Source organism: Lampris incognitus, chromosome 10 (assembly GCF_029633865.1).
Source record: "Lampris incognitus isolate fLamInc1 chromosome 10, fLamInc1.hap2, whole genome shotgun sequence".
Classification (NCBI taxonomy): domain Eukaryota; kingdom Metazoa; phylum Chordata; class Actinopteri; order Lampriformes; family Lampridae; genus Lampris; species Lampris incognitus.
This window is the reverse complement of record NC_079220.1, coordinates 1,734,399-1,759,604: the sequence shown is the minus strand read 5'-3', so window position 1 is coordinate 1,759,604 and position 25,206 is coordinate 1,734,399. Positions and strand designations below refer to the sequence as shown.

At 45.3% G+C, this 25,206-nt stretch overlaps 1 protein-coding gene across 4 annotated transcripts in view; it reads left to right on the top strand.

The window, feature by feature from the left end:
• The window catches only part of hdac5 (histone deacetylase 5), a 139,462-nt gene that overhangs the window by 95,564 nt on the left and 18,692 nt on the right, over nucleotides 1–25,206 (top strand). For all 4 annotated transcript variants that reach the window (XM_056287375.1, XM_056287374.1, XM_056287373.1 and 1 more), the window contains 7 exons: nucleotides 2,382–2,500; nucleotides 5,212–5,431; nucleotides 6,407–6,566; nucleotides 6,691–6,824; nucleotides 20,201–20,321; nucleotides 23,124–23,173; nucleotides 23,448–23,555. In XM_056287375.1, coding sequence (XP_056143350.1) covers nucleotides 2,382–2,500; nucleotides 5,212–5,431; nucleotides 6,407–6,566; nucleotides 6,691–6,824; nucleotides 20,201–20,321; nucleotides 23,124–23,173; nucleotides 23,448–23,555 — 912 coding nt within the window. The remainder of the gene's footprint in view (nucleotides 1–2,381; nucleotides 2,501–5,211; nucleotides 5,432–6,406; nucleotides 6,567–6,690; nucleotides 6,825–20,200; nucleotides 20,322–23,123; nucleotides 23,174–23,447; nucleotides 23,556–25,206) is intronic.

Below are 25,206 nucleotides of genomic sequence, written 5' to 3'. Positions count from 1 at the left end.
GTGTAAACCCTGTGTGATGTCACTGTGTAAACCCTGTCTAGTGTCACTGTGTAAACCCTGTGTGATGTCACTGTGTAAACCCTGTCTGATGTCACTGTGTAAACCCTGTCTGATGTCACTGTGTAAACCGTCTGATGTCACTGTGTAAACCCTGTGTGATGTCACTGTAAACCCTGTGTGATGCCACTGTGTAAACCCTGTGTGATGTCACTGTGTAAACCGTCTGATGTCACTGTGTAAACCCTGTCTGATGTCACTGTGTAAACCCTGTGTGATGTCACTGTGGAAACCCTGTGTGATGTCACTGTGTAAACCCTGTGTGATGTCACTGTGGAAACCCTGTGTGATGTCACTGTGTAAACCCTGTCTGATGTCACTGTGTAAACCCTGTCTGATGTCACTGTGTAAACCGTCTGATGTCACTGTGTAAACCCTGTGTGATGTCACTGTAAACCCTGTGTGATGCCACTGTGTAAACCCTGTGTGATGTCACTGTGTAAACCGTCTGATGTCACTGTGTAAACCCTGTCTGATGTCACTGTGTAAACCCTGTGTGATGTCACTGTGGAAACCCTGTGTGATGTCACTGTGTAAACCCTGTGTGATGTCACTGTGGAAACCCTGTGTGATGTCACTGTGTAAACCCTGTCTGATGTCACTGTGTAAACCCTGTCTGATGTCACTGTGTAAACCCTGTGTGATGTCACTGTGGAAACCCTGTGTGATGTCACTGTGTAAACCCTGTCTGATGTCACTGTGTAAACCCTGTCTGATGTCACTGTGTAAACCCTGTCTGATGTCACTGTGTAAACCCTGTCTGATGTCACTGTGTAAACCCTGTGTGATGTCACAGTGTAAACCCTGTGTGATGTCACTGTGTAAACCCTGTGTGATGTCACTGTGTAAACCCTGTGTGATGTCACTGTGTAAACCCTGTCTGATGTCACTGTGTAAACCCTGTGTGATGTCACTGTGTAAACCGTCTGATGTCACTGTGTAAACCCTGTGTGATGTCACTGTGTAAACCCTGTGTGATGTCACTGTGTAAACCCTGTGTGATGTCACTGTGTAAACCCTGTGTGATGTCACTGTGTAAACCCTGTGTGATGTCACTGTGTAAACCCTGTCTGGTGTCACTGTGTAAACCACCTGATGTCACTGTGTAAACCCTGTGTGATGTCACTGTGTAAACTGAGGTAAAATCACATCTAGTCTGCCAGCCAGCACCCTCGCAAGAATCTTGTTATCACACCCAAGTAACCTCAGCGGCCTTATAGATGTGGTAGCCTGGGCCATGGCTGTAGGTAGGGTGTTATTGAAAAAGTATTCAGCATGTACTTTGTGTAAAAGGGATGTCAGCCTTGCAGAAACTCTCTTTTAAAACTCAGTGGGGAAACCCATCATGTGCCAGTGCTTTACCAGACTTCACATGTGTGATAGTATTATAAATATCAAACTATAGAAATAGGTTGATCAAGAGTCGTTTTGTCCAGGTGGCGTAGCGGTCTATTCCGTTGCCTACCAATACGGGGATCGCCAGTTCGAATCCTCGTGTTACCTCTGGTTTGGTCGGTTGTCCCTACAGACACAATTGGCCGTGTCTGCAGCTGGGAAGCCAGATGTGGGTATGTGTCCTGGTTGCTGCACTAGCGCCTCCTCTGGTTGATCAGAGCCCCTATTCAGGGGGGAGGGGGAACTGGGGGGAATGGCGTGATCCTCCCATGCGCTATGTCCCCCTGGTGAAACTCCTCACTGTCAGGTGAAAAGAAGCGGCTGGTGACTCCACATGTATCAGAGGAGACATGTGGTAGTCTGCAGCCCTCCACCCCATCTGGAGCAGAGACCAGAACGGCTCAGAAGAGTGGGGTAATTGGCCATGTACAACTGGGGAGAAAAAAAAAGGGGGGGGGGAATCGACAAAAAAAAAGTCCTTTTGTCTGTCTCCCCAATGCCTTTCAGCTCTAGTCCATCTTGCACCTGAGTTACCAAGCTGTGGTCAGCATCTCAGTACTGTTCGAGTCCTTATAGAACTGCATTAACTGATTGTTATGGTTCTCTGATCACACATGACTTCCCCATAAAATAGTGTTCTTTCCGTAATTTGACTTGCTGCTTCAGATGTTCTATGCTGATGACTCAATAGTTTGCCTGCTCACTCATCATACAGTCGACATCTCTACCCAGGCTATGAGATGGCAGGTATGGACAACCATGAGATCAAAACTCATAATGAAGACATTGAACACCTGACAAGATGGAGAAACTGCTCCTGTTTAAAAGTCTGCCAGTCAGTCCAGGTTGAGGAGTTTGATTGAGTCCCATTGTAAAAACAGGACACCTTGATTTTGGGGGTGGGGCTAATCTAATTCATCTCTCTGTAGATTTTATCCAAGGGGGTGGAGCTTCCCAGGCAGCCACCAACACATCCGGAGGAAACAGAGGAGGAGCTTACAGAGACCAATGACATGCAGGAGGAGGAAGGAGGGGCGGGGCTTCACAGGTAGGGGTTGGTAGTTGGTGGGTTTGAGCTGTCACTCACTGTTAGTTCCTCGATAAAAACCTGCAGTCTCCAGTTTATCAGTCGGTCTTCATTTTCTCATTAAACACACTGGTCCACCATGCTCCCAGCAGGGCTCAGTGTTTTAACTGAGTACAACGGAAAATCTCTCATCTTAAAAATGTTGGTGAAATGCAGGCGCGGATCTACGGGGTGGCAGCTGCCACCTGTGGGACACAGTCTTGCCACCCCTTTGCCACCCCAGGAAAAAATCTCTAGATCCACCACTGGTGCAATGGAAATGTCATCACGTAGTTGTCGTAGCTTTGGTCAGTGACAGGAACAGTGACAGGTTTACTACATCCATTATGTCTGTCTGGTATCCGTCTGTCTAAATCCTAGCTGAAACCAAATAGAAACTTTTATTGTTTTATTAGTTCCTGTTCTTCGGGTAAGAACAGGTCCCTAACGAAGGGTTTTGGTCATCGACAATGTGTCTGGGGTACATAGAGTGTGGCTGGGTAACAAATGGTGGTAGAAAACTTTAACATTTTGTAAATGGCTTGGATAGAGGCGCCACAGTGGCGCAGTGGTTAGCGCAATCGCCTCACAGCAAGAAAGCCCCGGGGTCGAGCCCCGGGGTAGTCCAACCTTGGGGGTCATCCCGGATCGTCCTCTGTGTTGAGTTTGCATGTTCTCCCCGTGTGTGCTTGGGTTTCCTCCGGGGGCTCCGGTTTCCTCTCACAGTCCAAAGACATATAGGTCAGGTGAATCGGCCGCTAGGTGTGAATGTGTGTGTGTGTGGGCCCTGTGATGGCCTGGCGGCCTGTCTAGGGTGTCTCCCTGCCGGCCGCCCAATGACTGCTGGGATAGGCTCCAGCATCCTCGGGACCCTGAGAGCAGGATCAGTGAATCGGATAATGGCTGGATAGATTCCCATCTCATTCAGATGAAGCAGTCAGCAGTACACACCAACACAGCCCCTGCAGCAGGAAGCAGAGAGCTGCACGCCTGTGAATGGCTGAAACAGACAAGTCAACAATAAAAGTTTTTGATTCCAAATGTCTTCAAAAGTAGCGAGCATCAGTACGGACCTTTTTTCCTAACAAAGGTCTTCCAGACATTGGGCCAGGTAGAGAACTGTTGAAAGGTGAAGAGCACCGTGTAAACCCACACACATCATTACTCACACACCTTTAATGTGATGGTGTGAGGAGGATGAGGAGGAGGATGAGAAGTTCTCTGACTCACTCCACCATGACAGCATGATGGTGTCAGTAGCAGCCGGTGGCATCACTAATCCACTGACTCACCTCAAGTTTAGTCAAGACGTGTGAGACTTTCTGAAAGATGGAGTTAGTTGTAAGTTGACTGAGTCAAAGGAGACCAAACAGAAGGAACAACGCAAGGACAACAGCCCCTGCTGATATTTACTAGTCATACGCTGATATTTACTAGTCATACTATGATATTTACTAGTCATACTATGATATTTACTAGTTATATGATATTTACTAGTCATACTATGATATTTACTAGTCATATGCTGATATTTACTAGTCATACTATGATATTTACTAGTCATATTATGATATTTACTAGTCATACGCTGATATTTACTAGTCATACTATGATATTTACTAGTTATATGATATTTACTAGTCATATTATGATATTTACTAGTCATACTATGATATTTAAGTGCATCATCTAACGTAGGAAATCAGGAGAACTACTAGTCATCAGAGGTCATAAGTGCATCTAAACAAGCATCTAAGAGCAAAACCAGTGCTAAAGTAAAAGTGCAAGAAAGAGATTTTGTTTAAATGAGTGAAGACAATAAGTGCTAAGAGCAAGTAACAGGGTAGTAGTTCTTGAGGAGGTGAGTTTTCAACCTGCACTGAAAGATGGGCAGCGACTCGGCTGTCCTGACATCAGTGGGGAGTTCATTCCACCACTGTGGGGCCAGGACAGAACAGAGCCGGGACCGGGTCGATCGGCAGCAGGGGCCTCTGAGCAACGGGGCAACCAGGCGTCCCGAGGCAGCAGAGCGAAGTGGTCGGGCGGGGGTGTAGGGCTTCACCATGGCCTGGAGATAGGATGTCATGATATTTGCTAGTTATTTAATCACATTTACTGGTCATAAGATGATGTTTACCACTTGTATTATGATTCACACAGAAGTATATATATATATTATTGATAGCTGATGATTGCTTATGGCATGAAACAGGCTTGTACTGTCTCATAAAGAATTTACTTGACTCACTGGATTATATATACACACACACACACACACACACACACATATACATATATACATATACACATACATATATATAATTATATATATAATATATATAATATATTTTTTTATTTTCTTTTATATTTTTATATACTATTTTATATATACGATATAATATATTTTATTTTATATTTATTAATTATTTTGCTGTTTATTTGTTGAGCACTTTCCCTACCGTTGAGTGTTTCATTTAACTAAGTTATATATATATGTGTATATATATACACACATATATATATACACATATATACACATATGTATGTATGTATATGTGTGTGTATATATACACACATTTATTGATACACTACACAGCATGTAGAAAGGAAAACTTGTGACTGTCCTGATGATAATTCATTTTTGGTTTCCCAATCTGATGCCCCGCCCTCATGTATTTGTTTGGGCCAATCAGACTTCAGAAGGAGGGCTCAGGCGACACCCCACCCCCCTCCGAGCGGCTCGGTGTGCACGTGAAGACAGAGGGGGAGTGTGCTGGCGTGTACGTGAAGGGGGAGAGCACAGAGAGTGAACTGGAGGAGGAGGAAGAGGAGGAGGAGGAAGAGGAGGAGGAAGAGGGGGAGATTGTCGAGCTGAAAGAGTGTGATGAAGAAGAAACGGCTGCTTATGGACAAGTACAGTCCCTGTCTGTGTGTCTGTCTGTCTGTCTATCTGCCTCTGTGTGTGTATAGTATGTGTATGTGTGTGTGTGTGTGTGTGTGTCTTGTTTTTTCATGCTATCGATCATGTTGAGGATGTAGTGACATCATCAGCCGGTGACTCAACCACCTCACTACCCGTGGGGAGAGAGATGAAGTGATAGACTGATATATTCTTCATGTGTGTGTGAGAGAGAGATAGACAGACAGACAGACTGATATGAAGTGATAGACTGATATATTCTGCATGTGTGTGTGAGAGAGACAGACAGACAGACAGACAGACAGACAGACAGACAGACAGAGAGAGAGAGAGCGATAGTTCTTCATTGCCCACCCACACCAGATGACTCACCAGCTCTCAGCATGGAGAGAGAGAGAGAGAGAGAGAGAGAGAGAGAGACTAGTTTGTTTGTGTGTTTCTGTATATAACGTGTGTAACACACACACACACACACACACACACACACACAGTTTCCTCCTCTTTCAGTGAATGGATTCAGTTGTGATTGAGTCATAAGCTATGAATCATCTATCTACCTTTTCCTTTCTCTCTACCTCTTCATCCATCCACCTTCATGTCTGCCTCTCTTTCCATCTCCGTCTTTACCTCCATCTTTACGTCCATCTTTATCTCCATCCTTATCTCCATCTTTTTCTCCATCTTTACCATCATCTTTCTCATGCTTATCTGTGTTTTTATCTCCATCTTTACCTCCATCTTTATCTCCATCTTTATGTCCATCTTTACGTCCATCTTTATCTCCATCCTTATCTCCGTCTTTATCTCCATCTTTACCTTCCTCTTTATCTCCATGCTTATCTCCGTCTTTACATCCATCTTTATCTCCATCCTTATCTCCGTCTTTATCTCCATCTTTATCTCCATCTTTCTTCCTCTCCTCCTCTCTCCTGCCCTCTCCTCCTCTCTCATCCACGCTTCTCTATCAGCCCCTGCAGCAGCTGAATGTGTTCCAAGCCTCGGTGTCCATGGGGGGTCTGCCCCACAGACCTCTGGGAAGAGCCCAGTCCTCACCTGCAGGCGCTGCCTCTTCCCTGGGTGGGGGTCCACTCGGAGAACTGCCCCCCATAAAGCATCTGTTCACTACAGGTGGGTGGATCTGTGTGTGTGTGTGTGTATAATTGCATGTGTGTGTGAATTCTCTCATTATATCTCACATTAATGATGTGTGTGTGTGTGTGTGTGTGTGTGTGTGTGTGTGTGTGTGTGTCAGGTGTGGTGTATGACAGTCTGATGCTGAAACATCAGTGTATGTGTGGGAACACATACATCCACCCAGAGCATGCTGGGAGAGTCCAGAGCATTTGGTCCAGACTGCAGGAGACAGGCCTACTTGGACGCTGTGAGGTAGGACACACACACACACACACACACACACACACACACACACACACACACACACACACACACAGTTGTCATCTGTCATTGCAATTCAGTTTGACTGAAGGTCAAAGGTTACCTGAGCCAAACATGAGCCGAACAGTGCAGTCAGCTCATGTCAGAACAGAACGCGGTTTCTGACTCGGTGTTCATTTTTCTAACCAACCAGTCATTTTATTCAACTTTGAGCTGTTCTGCTGTTCCGCCATTCTGACCCTCCTCAGCTCTTCTGGTTCTGATCACACAGTCCAAATGATGTGAACCACATTCTGACCCTCCTCAGCTCTTCTGGTTCTGATCACACAGTCCAAATGATGTGAACCACATTCTGACCCTCCTCGGCTGCTCTGGTTCTGATCACACAGTCCAAGTGATGTGAACCACATTCTGACCCTCCTCAGCTCTTCTGGTTCTGATCACACAGTCCAAATGATGTGAACCACATTCTGACCCTCCTCAGCTCTTCTGGTTCTGATCACACAGTCCAAATGATGTGAACCACATTCTGACCCTCCTCAGCTGCTCTGGTTCTGATCACACAGTCCAAATGATGTGAACCACATTCTGACCCTCCTCAGCTGCTCTGATTCTGATCACACAGTCCAAATGATGTGAACCACATTCTGACCCTCCTCAGCTGCTCTGGTTCTGATCACACAGTCCAAATGATGTGAACCGCTTTCTGACCCTCCTCAGCTCTTGTGGTTCTGTTCACACAGTCCAAATGATGTGAACCATATTCTGACCCTCCTCAGTTCTTCTGGTTCTGATCACACAGTCCAAATGATGAAGCCTCTTGGATGAGAGGTGAAACGTCTTCACGGATATATACCAAGTCCAGTTGCACTTGATTCAGTTCCTTTGGATAACCATGACCTGGATGAATGAGAACATTCACAGACATGTTGCGGAACAATTTGGGTCTGACACCCTTAAAATGGTGAGGGAATATGAAAGGATGTCTCGGAAGATTGCAGACTACAGAAACCACTTGCGATTCAATCTGAGATGCAGACAACACAGGCTCATACCCACTAGCCTGCACCTGTGTACCACAATGAAAGGACATAGAGCAGACAGAATCATAGAGAAGGCACAGAATCAACTCCTGAATGAAAGAGTGAGACAGGTCCATTTCACTATTGAAGGGCTGAAGGAGAAATCTGACCAACTACTCCAGCAACTAACATCTCACTTGCCTGGTGCAGTCTTGGAGAGGATCACTGATTTCACCAGGAAAGCCCAACTATCTCAACACCACAAAACCAAAGAAAGGCAGACAAGGAAGTTTCAAAACTTACAGCGACGAACCAACAACACTAGCCACGCAGATATACTTACCTGGAGACAAAGGACAGAACATCCCACACAAAACAGAACGCAGGACAGATGGATCAAGAATCTGTCGGACAAGGTACTTACCCAATCAGAGAAGGAGGTCTTAGGCAAAGGACTGAACTTCGCTATGACACCCAAACAACTACCTATAGTTGACCTCATCACATCCACAGAATCAGCCATAAGGAAACCGAGGCAGAACAGCTTAAGCTAAAGGTATCAGCAGCTCTGTCCAATGCGAAACTCCCTCCTTCCAACCTAACCATGAGGAAAGGAAAGCCGTGACAGCCCTGAGCAAGGACGAAAACATCACTATCCTTCCAGCAGATAAGGGGAGATGCACGGTTATCCTCAACACAACAGACTACCACGCCAAGACCACGTCATTACTCAGCAACACCGACACCTATGAACATCTGAGACGCGATCCTACTAGTGGTTACAAGAGGAGAATAACAGAGTACCTACAGAAACTACAGAAAGGGGGAACCATTGATCGGATACAATACCACCGTCTCTACCATCAAGATAACATTCCATGCATATATGGACCCCCTAAGATCCATAAAGATGGAACCCCCCTCAGGCCCATCATCAGCAGCATAAACTCGGTCACGTACAACATTGCCAAACATATAGCCAACATCTTGACCCCTTTAGTGGGCGAAACACCTCACCATATCCAAAACTCCATTGACTTTGTGGACAAGGTCCAAGGCATAAAACTGGAACCGAATGAAACCATGATATCCTACGACGTGACCTCGTTACGTTATTCACCTGCATCCCAACTATGGAGACTTTGGAAACTGTGAGGCAACGTTTGCTACGTGACAACACCCTCCACGATAGGACCAACCTCAGCCCAGACCAGATTTGCCAACTACTGGACCTTTGCCTGAACACTACATATTTCCAATACAGGGGCCAGTTTTACAGACAGAAACACAGCTGTGCAATGGGCTCACCAGTATCGCCCATTGTGGGCAACTTATATATGGAAGAGGTAGAACACAGGGCCCTGAACTCCTTCAGAGGAACACCTCCGAACCACTGGTTCAGATATGTGGACGACACATGGGTCAAAATCCAAACACAAGAGGTGCAAGCGTTTACCAAACACATCAACTCAGTGGACAAGAACATTAAGTTCACAAGGGAAGACGTAAAGAACAACAGTTTGCCCTTCTTGGACTGTGACGTCCACATTGGGGAAGACAGGAGCCTCCACATTGGGGTTTACAGGAAACCTACACACACAGACCAATATCTACTTTTCGACTCACACCACCCTCTGGAACACAAACTGGGCGTCATCAGAACTCTGCAACACAGAGCTGACTATGTGCCCAGCAGCACTCAGGCCCAACAAGAAAAACACAAACACCTGAGGGGAGCTTTAAAAACCTGCAGCTATCCCAGTTGGACCTTTGTGAAAACTGCAACACGTTCCAAAAAGACCAACCGGGTGAGCGACGAGGAGAAAAGGAACAGAAGGAATAACACAGTCATCCCGTATGTTTCTGGGGTCTCCGAGAAACACAGGAGAATTTTCAACAAACACCGCATCCCGGTATACTTCAAACCCAGCAACACACTCCCACAAAGACTGGTTCATCCCAAAGACCGTGTACCACACACCCGGAAAAGGAATCTGGTGTATGCTGTACAATGCAATGAGGATTGCACTGACCTATACATCGGGAGAAACCAAACAACCACTACACAACCGGATGGCCCAACACAGAAGGCCACACTCCTCAGGACAAGACTCAGCAGTCTATCTACACCTAAAGGAGAAGACACACTCCTTCGAGGACAGCAACGTACACGTTTTGGACAGAGAAGATAGATGGTTTGAAAGAGCGGTGAAGGAAGCCATCTATGTGAAACTGGAAAAACCATCCCTCAACAGAGGAGGAGGTCTGCGACACCACCTATCTCCCACTTACAATGCCGTCCTTTCATCTCTACCCAGGAGACTCAAGAAGCCTAGCCTCCAAGAACAACAGTCGCTCACTAACGGCTCCAACCACTCTCATGACCACTGAATAATGAAGTCGAAACTAACACCCCCAACGACCGTCGCTACTTAACATCGGATCACAAAGAGCCACGCATATCAATACCTCTGATAATGATGGGCATTGCTAAACATCGGAACACAAAAGAGCCATGCTTATCAATAGCTCTGATAACGACTCCAAAGAGGATAAATATCTGAGTCTCATCACCAGCCAGTCAGACTAGCTTGGTCTAGTCAGAAAGGCCCGAACTGAGGAAGCCTCTTGGCTGAGAGGCGAAACGTCTTCACGGATATATACCAAGTCCAGTTGCACTCGATTCAATTGCTTTGGATAACCATAACCTGGATGAATGAGAACATTCACAGACATCTTTCTGACCCTCCTCAGCTCTTCTGGTTCTGATCACACAGTCCAAATGATGTGAACCGCTTTCTGACCCTCCTCAGCTCTTCTGGTTCTGTTCACACAGTCCAAATGATGTGAACCACATTCTGACCTTCCTCAGCTCTTCTGGTTCTGATCACACAGTCCAAATGATGTGAACCACTTTCTGACCCTCCTCAGCTCTTCTGGTTCTGATCACACAGTCCAAATGATGTGAACCACATTTTGGAGATAAATGTCATATTATTGCCGGCAGCCATACCAACATGTACCCTGGCTCTGCCAAATGACGAAAGCTAAGCAGGTGTGGGCTTGGATGGGAGACCTCCAGGGAACCCTGTGTTGTTGCCAGAAGGTGTGATGGTGGGCCAGTAGGGGGCAGTCTTCCCTCTGGTCCTAATAAAAACAACAAATATCAAATCCCAGTGCCCCAGTGCAGTGACGGGGACCAGGGGTGCCACCAGGCATTTTGCGCCCCTATAAAGAATATGACTGAGCACCCTTTATTTATTTAATTAATCAAATAATTATTTTATTAATTTCCTGATTTCTCTCAACATTAAACCCCTTCCTCTACCTTCATCCCATGCTACCAGCTTGCCCCAAAATCCCCTCATCAACAGCTTCTCCAATAAGGGACCCATCTTCTTAGTTTGACAAATTTACATATAAAGTGCTCTTTACAAAAAGGAATGTGATACCACCATAGCCCGGATTGAATCTGTGGGCTCTTTCCTGTGGATCTGTCCTTCCTGTGGATCGCGAATCAGAGAGGTCTTTGACAAGATCTGTCCAGATACCATTGGGTAATCAGGTGGGATAAGGGGAAAAACTAGAAATAAATTTATAAAATTGAGCACCGTTGTGGCGCCCCCTCTAGTCTGGTGCCCTTAGAATCTTCATAACATTATACCCACTTACAGCACCACTGATGGGAACACTGTGCTGTAGGAGATGCCGTCCTTCAGATGAGACGGTAAACCGAGGTCCTGACTCACTGTGGTCATTAAAGACCCAATGGCACTTATCACAAAGAGTAGAGGGTCACCAGTGTCCTGGCAACACTCCCAACCTGGCTCTCTCCATCTGGCCACCTCATCACCCCCATGTAACTGGCTCAATGGTTCCTCCCTCTCCACCTCAAACTGATGTGTGGTGAGCGTTCTGGTGCAACATGGCTGCCATGCACCACCCAGGTGGTGCTACACATTGCTGGTGGTTGAAGTGAGTTACCCCCTTCAATGTGAAGTGCTTTGGGTATCTAGAAAAGTCCTATATAAATGTAATAATGATGATGATGATGATTATATTATTATTGTGATGTAACACTGTGATGGCCTAGCGGCCTGTCCAGGGTGTCTCCTCGCCCGCTGCCCAATGACTGCTGGGATAGGCTCCAGCATCCCGCAACCCTACTAAGGATAAGCGGCTTGGATAATAACTGGATGGATGGATATTTTTAATTTATGATTATTATTATTATGTGCTTACTTGTCAGTGGGCGGCATGGTGGCGCAGTGGTTAGCGCAGTCAGCTCACAGCAAGAAGGTTCTGGGTTCGAGCCCCGGGGTAATCCAACCGTGGGGTGGGGTGGGGGGTCATCCTCTGTGTGGGGTTTGCATGTTCTCCCCGTGCCTGTGTGGGTTTCCTTCGGGGGCTCCGGTTTCCTCTCACAGTCCAAAGACGTGTAGGTCAGGTGACTCAAAGACGTGTAGGTCAGGTGAATCGGCTGTACTAAATTGCCCCTAGTTATGAATGTGTGTGTGTGTGTGTGTGTGTGTGTGTGTGTGTGTGTGTGTGGGCCCTGTGATGGCTTGGCAGCCTGTCCAGGGTGTCTCCCCGCCTGCCGCCCATTGACTGCTGGGACAGGCTCCAGCATCCTCGCGACCCTGAGAGCAGGATAGGTTGTTCGGATAATGGATGGATGGATGCTTGTCAGTATCTCTAGTTTTATTGGTCAGGACTTTACCTGGTGTCTATACCAGGAAAACCCTTCCGGCCCACAGCCGTGGTGCTGCTCAATGGCTTTATGGCTGTTGTTTTTCTTAGACCTACTTGTTAAAGGCATATTCCTGAATATGAATGTTGAAGACTGTCAGATCAGATCTGTGTGTAATGACTCATAAGTTGCAAAGAAAGTGTGCTGCAGCCACACTCCCTTATGTTGTGACAATATAATACAATACTGTCATCTCTCAGGTCCAGTCTGAGAATTGTTTGACTTCATTATTTATCATCAGATTGTTTGATTTATGTGGTTTGGAATAGTAGCTAAGTATAGCTGAGTAGAAAGAGCAGCAAACGAGTCAGTGATGTTTTCCACAGTCAATAGAGTTTAGGTGACACAGAGGTGAGAATCACTATTAAGAATTTGGCTTATCAAAGCCTCCGTGTTTCGTCTTTATATTCATGCGTTTGCCAATAAATTTATATGTAAGATTTATTAGAAGAGCCTGAAGGGTCTTGACTCCGGCAGCCACAAACATGTCACCTGCACTACACCATCTAGTTCTGTCAAATATAGGCTGCCCTGACAGATATATCAGAGTACTACACCTACTGAGGATAATATGTCAGCTAGAGTGCTCAGCAGTTATGGAGACAAGACAGAGTCCTTCAAGGTCCGCACAGGAGTTAAACAAGGCTGTGTCGTACACCCAACACTGTTCTCTGTCTTCGTTGCCACCATCCTCCACCTCACGGGTCCCAGTCTGCATCAGGGAGTCTAAATCATGTAGAGGACTGATGGGAATCTTCTGAATGTTAACAGAGTCAGGGCTCAAGGTAAAACCACCACAGCATCCATCATAGTGCTGCAGTACACCGATGGCACCTTAGTGTCCCTTGTAGAAGAGGAACTACAGAGCATACTGGACACCTTTGCAGAGGTATACAAGCAGCTTGGCCTGGCCATTAACATAACAAAGACCTGTATCCTCTACCAACCCCCTCCCAACAGAAATATGCCTGCCTCTGCCCCCGTCCGTCTCTGTAGACAACACCAGACTCCAAAACATGGAACAGTTCCCATATCTTGGCAGCTTTCTCTCCTACAAAGCCAACGTTGACATTGAAGTACACCATCGCCTCCGTTGTGCCAACCAGGCCTTCTCAAGATTGAGTAAAAGGGTTTTCGAAAACTGTGACCTTCAGGCCAGAACAAAAATTCCGGCGTACAAGGCAGTAGTGCTGCCCAGCCTACTGTATGGGTCAGAAACCTGAGCCTCATATAGCAGGCACCCGAAGGCACTGGAGACATAGTACCAACAGCAATGCCTCAGGAAGATCCTTAAGATCAGCTGCAAGGATAAGCACACCAACTTCAGTGTCCTCGAGGAGGCCAACATGCCTACTATAACATCGGACAACAACTGCTGAGATGGACTGGCCATGTCCTCCACATGTCTGACTCTCACCTCCTGAAACAAGTGCTTTACTCTCAGCTCATGACAGGACGACGTGCCCCTGGAGGGCAAAACGGGCGATATAAAGATAACATCAAGACCCACATGAAAAGGTTTGGCATCGACCTTAACACCTGGGAACAAGCAGCAGAAAACAGGGAGGCCTGCAGACTGGATGTCCGTGAGAGTGCTGGGTACTACAACCATGACCTCCACCATGCTGCTGAAAACAAACGCTGACCCAGAAAGGAGTGAGTTACCAGAAAGGCCCAAACCACATCCTCAACCACTTCTTCACACCCTTACCCACATTGCCCCAAAATATGCAGCTCCGGGATTGGCCTCTATGCCCACCTGAAGACCCACAAGGACCTAGAAGGTGGACAGTCATACTCAACCCTGAGTAACCACTGATGATGATGATGATGATGATGATGATGGAGGTTTTGTTTACACAATTTACACAATACAACATTGAAAGAGGATAACAGAATTATAATGGACTTATAAGATATGTGAAGAATATGATGAGGAGGATGCCAAGCAGTGTCCAGATGCCACCAGAACAGCCCAGGACCCAAGAGCCACGTGACCACCATCACCATGTAGACCTAACAGGAGGACAGACTACACATGCACACAGGGGAGACTCACATCACACCATTGACACACAGAGAAGAAGAGAAAGGAGAAGACATCAGTCAGAGAGAGAGAGAGAAAAGACATGTGAGAGAAAAGAACAGTTTGCAATAGTCAATCTATACTCTATAATCTATACTCTCTAATCTATACGCTATGCTCTATAATCTTTACTCTATACATTATACTCTATAATCTATACGCTATGCTCTAATCTATACTCTATAATATATACTCTGTAATCTATACGCTATGCTCTATAATCTTAACTCTATACGTTATACTCTATAATCTATACACTATACTCTAATCTATATGCTATAATCTATACTATGTAATCTATACGCTATGCTCTATAATCTTTACTCTATACGTTATCTCTATAATCTATATGCTATACTCTAATCTATACTCTATAATATATACTCTAATCTATACGCTATGCTCTATAATCTTTACTCTATACGTTATACTCTATAATCTCGTCAGCAGACCAGTGCTTGGTAAATTAATCGAGACAGAAACCGACCCACCATGCAATACAGGTCATGAAGTACTCAATTTAAAGGCAACTAGAACACTGCAGACAGTGTGGCATATATATTTATGTATAACATTTATAATATGTAGAATGTATACTGATCAGTGTGGCATTTATAATATTTATAACATTTATAATATGTAGAATGTATACTGATCAGTGTGGCATTCATAATATTTATAACATTTATAATATGTAGACTGTATTCTGACCAGTCCATGTTTTTACTGGAGACTTGCTTCTATAAACTTCTTGGAACTGATACCTTACTTGCTGATATTTATCACCTTTATTCAAATCCATGAGTTTGATACCATAATAGAAATATCAATATCAAATATTTTGTTCCTGGGGCATCTGGGTAGCTTAGCGGTCTATTCCGTTGCCTACCAACATGGAGATCGTCGGTTCGAATCCCCCTGTTACCGCCGGCTTAGTCGGGCGTCCCTACAGACCCAATTGGCCGTGTCTGCAGGTGGGAAGCCAGATGTGGGTGTGTGTCCTGGTCGCTGCACTAGCGCCTCATCTGGTCGGTCAGGGCATCTGTTCAGGGGGGAGGGGGAACTGGGGGGAATAGCGTGATCCTCCCATGCGCTACGTCCCCCTAATGAAACTCCTCACTGTCAGGTGAAAAGAAGTGGCTGGTGACTCCACATGTATAGGAGGAGACATGTGGTAGTTTGCAGCCCTCCCCCCTCCCCGGATCAGCAGAAGGGGTGGAGCAGCAACCAGGACGGCTCGGAAGAGTGGGGTAATTGGCCGGGTACAACTGGGGAGAGAAAAGGAGGTGAAAATCCACAAAAATTAAAATTTAAAAAAAAAAGAAGCAAAATTAACAATATTGGGTCACATTTAGACCATGACAGCTGACAACTTTATACACACACCATGTCAACCAAACCAGAACCCCTGCACAGAACCATGACAACTTTATACACACACTATGTCAACCAAACCAGAACCCCTGCACAGAACCATGACAACTTTATACACACACCATGTCAACCAAACCAGAACCCCTGCACAAAGCCATGACTACTTTATACACACACCATGTCAACCAAACCAGAACCCCTGCACAGAACCATGACTACTTTATACACACACCATGTCAACCAAACCAGAACCTCTGCACAGAGCCATGACTACTTTATACACACACCATGTCAACCAAACCAGAACCTCTGCACAGAGCCATGACTACTTTATACACACACCATGTCAACCAAACCAGAACCCCTGCACCGAGCCATGACTACTTTATACACACACCATGTCAACCAAACCAGAACCTCTGCACAGAACCATGCCTAAAAACGCTGGACCCACCGAGGTGACTGATCATTGCCAGCTGTTTCCAGCTTCCGCCTTCGTGAGCGGCGGCTTCGTGAGATCGACAACTTTTATTTTATTTTTTTACTAGTTCTTTATATTCTGCCCTACCCTCCTCATTTTGTTCTGATTTAGCTATTTTCTGTGCTTAGTTCACTTATCGCTTGATTATCTAGTTTCTCTCTTATACGAATCTTGTGTTTAGTAGGTAGCTTCTTATTCCCAGTTTGTTACTAGCTTTGAGCTTAGCCTAGCTTAGCAGTTAGCTCTGTTACATTCGCAGTCAAAGCAGCCTCGTTAAAACGATGGTTTGTGGTGACTGCTCCGTAGGTACAGACAGGCTGTCTCTACTAGAGAGACGTGTCCGTGAGTTAGAGCAGCTGCTTTCGGCTAGGATTACGTTAGATGTGATGGGCACTCCAGATAGCTAGCCAGTTAGCACTAGCTCAGTAGCCCCGGGCCTGACAGCAGACCTGCTATTGTTAGCACTATCTCAGTAGCCCCGGGCCTGACAGCAGGCCTGCTATTGTTAGCACTAGCTCAGTAGCCCCGGGCCTGACAGCAGACCTGCTATTGTTAGCACTAGCTCAGTAGCCCCGGGCCTGACAGCAGGCCTGCTACTGTTAGCACTAGCTCAGTAGCCCCGGGCCTGACAGCAGACCTGCTACTGTTAGCACTAGCTCAGTAGCCCCGGGCCTGACAGCAGACCTGCTATTGTTAGCACTAGCTCAGCTATTGTTAGCACTAGCTCAGTAGCCCCGGGCCTGACAGCAGACCTGCTATTGTTAGCACTAGCTCAGTAGCCCCGGGCCTGGCAGCAGGCCTGCTACTGTTAGCACTAGCTCAGTAGCCCCGGGCCTGACAGCAGACCTGCTATTGTTAGCACTAGCTCAGCTTCGTCGGCGTGGGAAGGCTCGAAAGAGCAAGCCACCGGTCGTGTGGCCTGGTCTGCAGTCACCTCTCCTAACTGCAAACCGGGTTTCTCCACTCACCAGCCCTGTTGGTAGTCCTACCGGCCATTGTGCTTCTCCCGCTCCTGTCGACAGAGTAAAGCAACGCACGCTAGTGATAGGAGACTCCATTACCCGCAATGTTAGATTAGCTTCGCCAGCCTTGGTTCACTGTTTACCCGGGGCCAGAGTCTCCTACATAGAGGCTAATCTTAGGGTGCTGGCATCACGGGGGGAGAGTCAGGGAACCCAGGCACACAGCACCACTACTTTCAGCAACATTGTTATTCATGTCAGCACCAATCATGCTAGGATGAAGCAATCAGAGATCACAAAAGCCAGTCTAGTCAGAATGCTTGGGTTGCCAGAAAGATGTGTCGGCATCGATTAATTGTCTCTGGTCCCTTACCTGTGAGGGGTAATGATGAGATGTACAGTAGGCTCACCGCAATAAACCGCTGGCTGGCTCGTTACTGTAATGAGCAGGGATTCGGCTTCGTTGATAACTGGCCTTCTTTCTGGGGCTGCCCTTACCTGCTGAAAGCAGACGGTATTCACCCTACTGGGGACAGTATTCACCCTACTGGGGATGGTGCCACTCTTTTAATATAGATAATATAGATATAGCTGTTTACATTTAGTTTGACACTAGGGACTTATCATTCAGCAGGTTGCAGGTGATTAGAGAGCCTGCTAGGTTTAAATCTAGTGCGGATGTGGAGTCAAGTAGTTTAATTAATATGATTAGTCAGGGAATTTCTCATAGTGTAGGTTAGCAGCCTGATAGCTTGGTCTATAACATTGAGACTGTCTCCCTACCCTGCTATATTGCTCCCAAGCTCTCCTCTCCTAAATGTGTGAATCACAATAATCTAGTAATTATTCTTACCACTGGTGGTGGTGAGATGTGCGACAAAGTACCTAATAATCTACAAAACCAAACAGCTAATGTTATCAAGAATATGACCACATATCGTCCAAAGCGTTGGTGGCCAAAACTCTCAACAAGGTGTCTAATTCCAATTAATCTTTCACCTATTGGTAGCTCTAAAGCTCTGCCTACTACTGATCAATTCCACAAGATGCTTAAAAAATGAGATGCTGGTCATTGGCCCTGCTAGACACAGACACCAATTTGATCAAGTGACGATAACAATCGACAACTGTGGTTTCACAAAGTGTGGCAGCCAAAAATCTTGGTGTTATGTTTGATCCCTGCCTTTCCTTTGATAAGCACATTAAAGAAATCACCAAGACTACCTGTTTTCACTTGTGTAACATAGCTAAAATTCGGTCTTTTCTCTCCATGGCTGATGAAGAGATTCTAATACATGCATTTGTTTCATCCAGACTTGATTACTGTAATGTTCTGTTCTCAGGTCTGCCACATGCTGGTACTAAAAGTCTTCAGATGGTTCAGAATGCTGCTGCTAGAATCCTAACTTAAACTAGGAAATTTGACCATATTACACCAATTCCTGCCTCCCTTCATTGGCCTCCTATCCATGTTAGATCAGAATACAAGGTGCTTCTGCTGACTTATAAAATCCTAAATGGGCTGGCCCCATCCTCCCTGTCTGATCTCCTTAAACCTTACATGCCATCTTGAGCCCTTCTTTCTCAAAATACAGGGTCCCTGTGTGTACCCAAAGTTAAAAAGAAGTCAGCTGGTGGCAGCAGGGCCTTTTCCTCTCAGGCTCCATTCTTGTGGAATAACCTGCCTGCTGCCATCAGACAATCAGAGTCTGTTGAGTCTTTAAATCCAAACTTAAAACTCATCTTTTTGCCTTATCTTACAATTAGTTGTCTTTAAGTTGAGTGCTTCACAACCTGTACTGGATGGTGGATCGGTTTCTGTCTCAATGAATTTACCAACCACTGTTCTGCCGGCCAGATTATCGAGTCTAGATTACAGAGTATAGATTACAGAGTATAGATTATGATTAATTGATGACTTAATTGATGATGGCTAATGACTTGCAAACTGTTCTCTTCTCTCACGTGTCTTTTCTCTCTCTCTGAATGATGTCTTCTCCTTTCTCTTTTTCTGTGTGAATGGTGTCATGTGAGTCTCTCTTGTGTGCACGTGCAGTCGGTTCTCCTCCCAGGTCTCCGTGGTGATGGTGGTCGCCATGTGGATGCTGCCTGCCCTTCCTCTCCTCACATAAGTTGTTTTTTTTTTTTTTCACATGGTCGCGTGGCTTGGGTCCTGGACTGCTCCGTTGGCATGTGGACACTGCTTGGCATCCTGTGCATCATGTTCTTCATAAATGTTCTGTCCATTATAATTCTGTTATTCTCTTTCAATGTTGTATTATGTAAATTGTGTGAACACAACATCCATTGCATGCTGTCCATCTTGGGAGAGAGATCCCTCCTCTGTTGCTCTCCCTGAGGTTTCTTCCTATTGTTTCTCCCTGTTAAAGGGTTTTTTTTTAGGGAGTTGTTCCTTATCCGATGAGAGGGTCTAAGGACAGGATGTTGTGTTGCTGTTAAGCCCACTGAGGCACATTTGTAATTTGTGATATTGGGCTATACAAATAAAATTGAATTGAATTGAATTACTTTATACACACACCATGTCAACCAAGCCAGAACCTCTGCACAGAACCATGAAGTTGATACATTATTTATTGATGAATTATGATATATTACTCTGATATTTTTTCTATATATACAGACAATATCAACAAAATACAACTTTTAAATGTGTGTGTGTGTGTTGCAGAGGATTCGTGGACGTAAGGCGACGCTGGATGAGATCCAAATGGTCCACTCAGAGTTCCACACACTGCTGTATGGAACCAGTCCTCTAAACAGACACAAACTGGACCACAAGAAACTACTGGGTACAGCTGTCAGTCTCTCCTGGTTTCCGTTGTTACTTCTGGCCACGCTGAATCCAACCATCCCCCGTGATCTGCATCTGCTTTACCAGTTTAATCCCAGAAGGTGGAGTCAGTCCATCTGGGCACCACGTTTACTGACAGATACGGTTCATCATCATCTAATGCTCCTTTTCCACCGCATGGTTCCAGCTCGACTCTATTCACGTTTTTGGTTTTTCATTGGGCAAAAGTTAGGGATAGTACCTGGTACCAGGTGCTTTTTTTGGTACCACCTCTGTCAAGGTTCCAAGTGAGCTGAGCCCATACTAAGGAATGACATGAAAACACAACTTTAAATATATAAATAAAATAAAATGAATAAAATATAAATATAAATAAATATAAATATATGTACACTACATTAAAATCCTAAAAAAAAAAAAAACTAGTCAATATGCCCACAAATAACCAGCTGGGCTTCGCCATGAGGAGGTGCTATCTGCAGTGGAAAACCAAATCCCAAAAAGTAAAGCGAGCAGAGTCAAACAGAGTAGAGTCGAGTTGAGCCGGTACCATGCAGTGGAAAAGGGGCTTAATTGACCTCCTCAGTCTCAACTGACTGCAGGTGTCCCCACCTTTATAAACAATAGAGTGACTGCAGGTGTCCCCACCCTTATAAACAATACAGTGACTGCAGGTGCCCCCACCCTTATAAACAATACAGTGACTGTAGGTGTCCCCACCCTTATCAACAATACAGTGACTGCAGGTGCCCCCACCCTTATAAACAATACAGTGACTGCAGGTGCCCCCACCCTTATAAACAATACAGTGACTGCAGGTGTCCCCACCCTTATAAACAATACAGTGACTGCAGGTACCCCCACCCTTATAAAGAATACAGTGACTGCAGGTGTCCCCACCCTTATAAACAATACAGTGACTGCAGGTACCCCCACCCTTATAAACAATACAGTGACTGCAGGTACCCCCACCCTTATAAACAATACAGTGACTGCAGGTGTCCCCACCCTTATAAACAATACAGTGGTATAACAACCCAAACCAACGACCAGTTTCATATGCAAATATGGGTGTGACCATTAACTAGAGTTACAATGGCCATGTGTACTATTCACAGAGGATTGGGGAATGTTGCAATCACAGCATTGTAAGATGGTGACAGATGTGCTCTTACCCCCCCCCCCCAGTTCAGTGATGTCTTTCCCTCTTCACATAGCTGGCCTCTCTGAGCCCCCATCAAACCAGCATTCCTCCCTATCAAGGATGTGCACATCCTCATCCTTGAAAGAGTGGCCATTGGTCTGTAGATGGTGTAGACTGTGAAGTCCTGGGCTGTAGATGTTGTAGACTGTGAAGTCCTGGGCTGTAGATGTTGTAGACTGTGAAGTCCTGGGCTGTAGATGTTGTAGACTGTGGAGTCCTGGTCTGATGTGTTAGCCCTCCTGTGTTGTGCCATCTTCTTGGCCAGCGTCAATAATCCAGGTTAGGAAATCACAGAAAGTTGAGTCAGTTCACGTGGATCCAACGTTTACTGAGAGAAACGTTTCATCATCATCTAAGTGACCTCTTCAGTCTCACCTGACTGCTGGTATCTGTTGCCATCTTACAATGCTGTGATTGCAACTATTCCCCACAGATTCCCCAATCCTCTGTGAATAGTACACATGGCCATTGTAACTCTAGTTAATGGTCATGGTAATTTGTATATGAAACCAATTGTTTTCGGGTTGTTATGCCACTGTATTGTTTACAAGGGTGGGGACACCTGCAGTCACTATATTGTTTATAAGGGTGGGGGTACCTGCAGTCACTGTATTGTTTATAAAGGTGGGGGTAGCTGCAGTCACTGTATTGTTTATAAAGGTGGGGGTAGCTGCAGTCACTGTATTGTTTATAAAGGTGGGGGTACCTGCAGTCACTGTATTGTTTATAAAGGTGGGGGTACCTGCAGTCACTGTATTGTTTATAAAGGTGGGGGTAGCTGCAGTCACTGTATTGTTTATAAGGGTGGGGGTACCTGCAGTCACTGTATTGTTTATAAAGGTGGGGGTACCTGCAGTCACTGTATTGTTTATAAAGGTGGGGGTAGCTGCAGTCACTGTATTGTTTATAAAGGTGGGGGTACCTGCAGTCACTGTATTGTTTATAAAGGTGGGGGTACCTGCAGTCACTGTATTGTTTATAAAGGTGGGGGTACCTGCAGTCAGGTGAGACTGAAGAGGTCACTTCGATGAGTGATGAAAGGTTTCGCTCAATAAACGTTGTGTCCAGATGAACTGATTCAATCTTCTGGGATGTTCTTAGCTGGATTATGAAGCAGTATGAAGACATTACCAGTTTAAACATGCCAAGTTGTTCCTCTACTTTTCTCTCTTTATATTTCAACTCTTCGCCAAATTATACGCAGTCATGGAATAAAGTCCATTGCTATGCTGATGGTACTCAGCTGTATGTGCCTATAAGGGCTGATGATCAAACTCACATGAGAGGCCTGCTGGTGTGATGCGCCGACTCACACGGAGTCAAGCCAAGCCAAGCCAGCAGGTGTGAATGGAGCAGTGGCTTCTGTCCATCTGCATGTCAGATGAGGGGCAGGAATTAAAGGCCAGTCAGAGCAGAGGGGAGGTGCCGATGTTGGAAGAAGACCCAAATTAAAAAACGTGCACATACATACACACACACACTCATTTACACAGACACATACAAGCACTTATACACAACTTCTGCTGGCTCTCTCTCGGACATCATCAGCCCACTGACTGACTGACCTTCCACCTCTGCTCTGATTGGTTGTTTCAGGTCCAATCAGCCAGAAGATGTATGCTGTTCTGCCTTGTGGAGGAATAGGGGTGAGTCTGTCTGTCTTACAGTCTGTTTATCTGTCTGTCTGTCTATTTATCTATCTGTATTTCTGTCTCTCCTTTCTTTCTGTCTGTCTATCTAGCTGTGTGTCTGTCTCTCGCTTTCTGTCTGTTTGTCTATGTAGCTGTGTGTCTGTCTATCTGTCTGTCCGTCTTCTTGACTATCTGCCTGTTTGTCGATCTATCTGTCTGTAGAGCCTAGTGGAGTGTGGTTCTGAGTCTACAGTAATAGATGTGTGTGGTGTTTTGCTGCCCCCTGCAGGTGGACAGTGACACTGTATGGAATGAGATCCATTCATCTGGTGCAGTGAGGATGGCTGTTGGCTCTGTCATAGAGCTAGCTTTTAAAGTGGCCTCAGGAGAACTGAAGGTGACCATACACATACATAGTACATTTTTATTTGTATAGCCCAATATCACACATTACAAATTTGCCTCAGGGGGCTTTACAGTAACACAACGTATTGTCCTTAGACCCTCACATCAGATGAGGAACAACTCCCTAAAAAACCTTTTAACAGGGAGAAAACATAGGAAGAAAGCTCAGGGAGAGCAACAGAGGAGGATCTCTCTCCCAAGATGGACAGCGTGCAATGATGTTGTGTTTACACAATACAACATTGAAAGAGGATAACACAATTATAATGTAATTTTAAAATATATGAAGAGTATGATGAGGAGGATGCCAAGCAGTGTCCAGATGCCACCAGAACAGCCCAGGACCCGAGCCATGTGACCAGCATCATCATGTAAAAGAAAAAAGAAAAAAAATTAGTCACATGTCTGAGTGAGAGAATTCTATAACATTAAAACAGGATAACAAAATTATATGGATTTAGAAGATGTATAAAAAGAAAATGTGATGAGGGGGATGCCAAGCAGTGTCCAGGTGGTGACCACCATCACCATGGAGACCTGGGAGGAGGACAGACTGCACGTGCGCACAAGGGAGACTCACATCACACCATTCACACACACAGAAGAAGAGAGAGAGAAAAGACATGATTCAGAGAGAGAGAAAAGACATGTGAGAGAAGAGAACAGTTTGCAGTAGTCTATAATCTATACTCTATAATCTGGTCGGCAGAACAGTGGTTGGTAAATTCATTGAGACAGAAACTGACCCGCCATGCAGTACAGGTTGTGAAGTACTCAGTTTAAAGGCAACTAATTGTAGGCTAAGGCAAAAAGATGAGTTTTAAGTTTGGATTTAAAGGACTCAACAGACTCTGATTGTCTGATGGCAGCAGGCAGGTTATTCCACAAGAATGGGGCCCAATAGGAAAAGGCCCTGCTGCCACCAGCTGACTTCTTTTTAACTTTGGGTACACACAGGAGCCCCATATTTTGAGAGCAAAGAGCTCGAGAGGAATGTAAGGTTTAAGGAGATCAGACAGGTAGGATGGAGCAAGCCCATTTAGGATTTTATAAGTCAGCAGAAGCACCTTGTATTCTGCTCTAACATGGATAGGAAGCCAATGAAGGGAGGCAAGAATTGGTGTAATATAGTCAAATTTCCTAGTTTAAGTTAGGATTCTAACAGCAGCATTCTGAACCATCTGAAGACTTTTAGTACCAGCATGTGGCAGACCTGAGAACAGAACATTACAGTAATCAAGTCTGGATGAAACAAATGCATGTATTAGAATCTCTTCATCAGCCATGGACAGGAAAGACTGAATTTTAGCTATGTTATGTAAGTGAAAAAAGGCAGTCTTGGTGATTCCTTTAATGTGCTTATCAAAGGAAAGGCTGGGATCAAACGTAACACCAAGATTTTTGGCTGCCACACTTTGTGAAACCACAGAGTTGTCGATTGTTATCGTTACTTGATCAAATTGGTGTCTGTGTCTAGCAGGGCCAATGACCAGCATCTCAGTTTTGTCCGAATTTAGAAGCAGAAAGTTAAGTGACATCCAGTTTTTCACAGTAGCCAAGCAGGCCTCTAAGTTTGATCATCAGCCCTTATAGGCACATACGGCTGAGTATCATCAGCATAGCAATAAAAACTTATTCCATAA